The sequence below is a fragment of the Petromyzon marinus genome, unplaced genomic scaffold, assembly GCF_048934315.1.
Source record: "Petromyzon marinus isolate PM22_M1 ecotype Great Lakes invasive population unplaced genomic scaffold, UKy_Petmar_22M1.pri1.0 PM_G_Scaffold_10, whole genome shotgun sequence".
Classification (NCBI taxonomy): domain Eukaryota; kingdom Metazoa; phylum Chordata; class Hyperoartia; order Petromyzontiformes; family Petromyzontidae; genus Petromyzon; species Petromyzon marinus.
In genome coordinates, this window is record NW_027422651.1 from 2,162,234 (window position 1) to 2,167,042 (window position 4,809).

General features: G+C 44.9%; 1 protein-coding gene across 1 annotated transcript; it reads right to left on the reverse strand.

Annotated features, from left to right (window-relative positions):
- Positions 1–259: 259 nt before the first annotated feature.
- LOC142908597 (uncharacterized) lies at positions 260–3,363 on the reverse strand. The gene is made up of 2 exons (XM_076059363.1): positions 3,299–3,363; positions 260–2,220 (listed from the first exon to the last, which is right to left on the reverse strand). Exon 2 carries the CDS (start codon positions 2,208–2,210, stop codon positions 1,068–1,070), a length of 1,143 nt encoding a protein of 380 aa, XP_075915478.1. The 5' UTR covers positions 2,211–2,220; positions 3,299–3,363; the 3' UTR covers positions 260–1,067.
- Between the last annotated feature and the right edge of the window lie 1,446 nt (positions 3,364–4,809).

Below are 4,809 nucleotides of genomic sequence, written 5' to 3' on the forward strand. Positions count from 1 at the left end.
GACTCAACACTTCCATAGACTCAACACTGCCATAGACTCAACACAGCCCATAGACTTATGGACCACAACGCCTGTGTCACCAGACTTATGGACCACAACGCCTCTGTGTCACCAGACTTATGGACCACAACGGCTCTGTGTCACCAGACTTATGGACCACAACGCCTGTGTCACCAGACTTATGGACCACAACGGCTCTGTGTCACCAGACTTATGGACCACAACGCCTGTGTCACCAGACTTATGGACCACAACGCCTCTGTGTCACCAGACTTATGGACCACAACGCCTCTGTCACCAGACTTATGGACCACAACGCCTCTGTCACCAGACTTATGGACCACAACGCCTGTGTCACCAGACTTATGGACCACAATGCCTTTGTCACCAGACTTATGGACCACAACGCCTCTGTGTCACCAGACTTATGGACCACAACGCCTCTGTGTCACCAGACTTATGGACCACAACGCCTCTACGTGTACAAATATTTTTTTTACCAATTCCACTTAACGTATAAATAAAAAAGACTGCTTACAAATATCAGCTCTATGTTTTCAAGTAAATACAGTTTGGGTAGTGAATAAATTATAGTCTAAATAAGCTACACATGACGAATTGTAGGCAATTATAGTTATAATCAAAGACATTTTTAAACAATCACGTGGTCCCTGTAGTCGCCGTTAGAGACAATCTGCTTGAAAACAGTTTATCAACATATATGAATACATTGATTCGAATAAGCAGAGTTAATTTCCTATTTATGGCATGCCAGTTATATGTCAGTTTTCGATATCAACATCACCTGACACGTGGAGCGATTTCATTGTTTCGTCTCCCCACTGGGCATCCTCTCGGGTGACCCCCTCGCCGCCCATCGGCATCACTCGCCCCCTTCGCGCCCTCCACCGTCACCCTCAACTCCACCCGCGGTGGTTTCAACAGCCTGGTTGGCCACTGGAACGGTATCCCGGACAGTGCCGGATTAAGCTCGTGCGGGTCCTGTGGCGTGTATTATAAAGGTGCCCAAAATAAAATTAAAAAACACAATTATTAAAACGCAAAGTTTACACATCTACCGGGTCTCCACTTGACTTTGTATTGTCTCGGAGGAAGTCCACCCACACCTCCACTTCCACAAACTGCTGGGAGTTGCATCGCTCTGCCTCACAATCAGAATTCTCCTCCTGCTTCACGTTGCCTCCATCGATGTGAAGGTCCCATTTTGGAGTTGAATCTTCAGCTTCACATTTCACCTTCACTTCTTCCCTCTTCACCATCACTTCCTCACATTTCACCTTCACTTCTTCCCTCTTCACCATCACTTCTTCCCTCTTCACCATCACTTCTTCCCTCTTCACCATCACTTCTTCATATTTCACCTCGTTACCTTTAAAAGTGTCCAAGCTGGGATTTTCTTCCGGTTCGTGTTTCATGAGGGATGGGCTCATGGTGGCACTTTGACTTTCACAAGCTGATTTCAGACTCCACTCCTTGTGGATCTTCTGATGCTTCTGTGTTCTCTGGTGTACTTGAAGAAGAGATGAATGTGCAAACGCCTTCACGCACACACTGCACCTGAAGGGTTTCTCTCCTGTGTGTGTCCTCTGGTGTATTACAAGAGCAGATGACTGTGCAAACGCCTTTCCACACACACTGCACTTGAAGGGTTTCTCTCCCGTGTGTGTTCTCTGGTGTATTACAAGAGTACATGAATGTGCAAACGCCTTCCCACACACACTGCACTTGAAGGGTTTCTCTCCCGTGTGTGTTCTCTGGTGTACTTCAAGATTTGATGAACGTGCAAACGCCTTCCCACACACACTGCACCTGAAGGGTTTATCTCCCGTGTGTGTTCTCTGGTGTTCTACAAGAGTAGATGAATGTGCAAACGCCTTCCCACACACACTGCACTTGAAGGGTTTCTCTCCCGTGTGAGATCTCTGGTGTACTTCAAGATTTGATGAACGTGCAAACGCCTTCCCACACACACTGCACCTGAAGGGTTTATCTCCCGTGTGTGTTCTCTGGTGTTCTACAAGAGTAGATGAATGTGCAAACGCCTTCCCACACACACTGCACTTGAAGGGTTTCTCTCCCGTGTGAGATCTCTCGTGCCGTGTCAAATCTCGAGTACAATCCGTGCTGTATGCACACCGGTCGCATTGTTGCCTTGTCCTACCGAGCTGCGCTGAGTGCATTTGCTCCATCAGACCAATTCTGCGGAGGAAGCGTCAGAGGAAGTGTCAGCTGCAGACAGAAAAAAATAATATCCACACCATCTACACATCAGTATCGATGCACAGAGGAAAGCATATATACACAGTAACACGTGACTTACACGTCTATACTTATTCATATATTCATGATATAGTGGAAAAGTGTCCCAAATTCATCACACGGGCTGTTATGGCACACAATGAGAGGGCAAATGGTCATAAACATGCCTGGAAGCCCTCAAATCTTCAAAATGAATGTTCACCCAAAACTCCGAGCACACAATTTCGGCTGTCTGGCTACAAAAGGAATATTTATGAGAGCTAAATTCAGCTGACATAGCAAAGGGTGTTGAAAACAATACTATTTGTGTTAGGCAGAAATGCATAAATTAACGTTCAATCACAACTTAGAGGTGTGAATCCAGGCTCAGATGTCCTTGAATGCTGGGATGAACAGTTCCGACTTCAGCTGCATGTGTGTGCTGTGTTAACTTCCTGTTTCCATTCATATAAAGAGTTCCAGAGGAAAACAAAAATAAACTATTGTTACGCTATAACCTCCGTGTTCAACAGAGTTAATAGACTTTACTGCAAACACAAACTGTACACTGTCACTGGGTAAACAGGCAGTGGCGTGTCTAGAATCACGCGTGGCCACCTTCATCTGCTTGGCATGAATGCTTCCTCACTCCACCAAGTAATTAATTGAGGATCAACGAACATATCTGAGGCTAACTGGAGTTTGCGTGTCTCTCTCCGTGGTGAGATGTTAACTACCTCACCTGGTATACAGGAAGTATACCAGGCCGATAGACATTGACACACGTATTCTTGTTTCTTTCAGTAAAGTTACGTAGATAGAAAATAACAATAATTGATAATACAATTACATTAAATAAAGACCACTTGTGTTGCGATCAAAACGACATGAGTTTTTTTGCTTTATTTACATTTATTTTTCTTGTTATTTTCATTTAATTTTCTATCTACGTGACTTTACCGAAAGAACCAAGAATATTCATTCCTGCAGTCACCAACGTTTTGAGTCAAAACATTCACACACGTTGACAAAGCCTCACCTTGTGTTGTTGTGGGCAGGTCGCTTCTGATAACAAGAGCGGTATAGCAGCTCAAGCGGGCTTGGCCTGCTAACAAAAGAACGAAAGTAAAAACTGCGTGAATATTTACAATAAAACAAAGTTACAAAGTGGCGAGCCGAGTGAAGACGAGTTAAACTTAAGAGAGATAATTAAAGTGAATGCAAATCAGGCGAGGGCAGGAGGCAAGGCCCCGGGTGGCTAGGCCCCGCGTTGTAAAGTTCCAACCTGGACATCGATTCCCATGCTCGCTGCTACTCAACTGACATCCCTACGAGAGAGAGAGGCTCTACCTTGGTAAACAACAACAACCACCACCACAACGACCACCACCACAACGATGAGAATTTCTCACCTCGGATTTCAGTGCAAGCGCGCACACGGCAGCTTCCTGTTACCTCGCGACAGCAGGAAGTAGTATGACGTCACTTCCCTCCCACGAGCGGCTCTCTAACTGAATAAATTATATGCTTAGTTTTTTCGGTAAAGTCACGTTGAAGAGAAACAACAAAATAATAATAATATATATTTCATATTTATATTATAAGAATATGAATTACTGCAGTCACGCAAGCTTTAAATCAAAATTTGGTTAAATTATGTTAATGAGGCCGGCCCAAATGTCGAGGGATGGGGGCGTGGGCGCTGAACCCGTCGCAATAAACTCGCGACGGCTTTAACGGACACATTATGTTAATGAGCCATCAGTCACTGGGCGTAGTTTTGCCCAAATAAGGATTGCCACTGGAACGATATTGGCAGTGACCCAAACGGATGTGACATCACGCTCAAAATCGCAGTGAAAAAACTTGGTGACATGACGTCACTAGCGAGGTACACCTCCCCCTGGCGTTTCACGCCGATGAAGTAATGCTGAGTGGTGACGTCACAGAGCGGGGTTGGAGTTTAAGTTGATTTAGATTCATTTTCCATTGCTCACTCCCTTTGGTGTGTGAGCTCAGCTACAACAACGTGGACATTATTGTGTATACACTGTGTGTGTGTGCACTGTGTGTATGTACACTATGTGTATACACTGTGTGTCACTGTGTGTCACTGTGTGTGTGTACACTGTGTATACCCTGTGTGTGTACACTGTGTGTCACTGTGTGTGTGTACAGTGTGTATATATACACTGTGTGTGTACCCTGTGTGTGTACACTGTGTATATACTGTATGTACAATGTGTGTGTACACTGTGTGTGTACACTGTGTGTGTACAATGTGTGTGTACATTGTGTGCACACTGTATGTACACTGTGTGTGTGTACACTGTGTATACACTGTGTGTACACTGTGTGTGTGTACACTGTGTGTGTACACTGTGTGTACACTGTGTGTGTACACTGTGTGTGTCACTGTGTCACTGTGTGTGTGTACACTGTGTGTGTGTGTACACTATGTGTATACACTGTGTGTGTACACTGTGTGTGTGTACAGTGTGTGTGTACACTGTGTGTGTACATTGTGTGTGTGTACTGTGTGTGTACATT

Coding starts and splice junctions, on each gene's coding strand:
- LOC142908597 (XM_076059363.1), bottom strand. CDS start 2,210: ATGGAGCAAATGCACTCAGCGCAGCTCGGTAGGACAAGGCAACAATGC.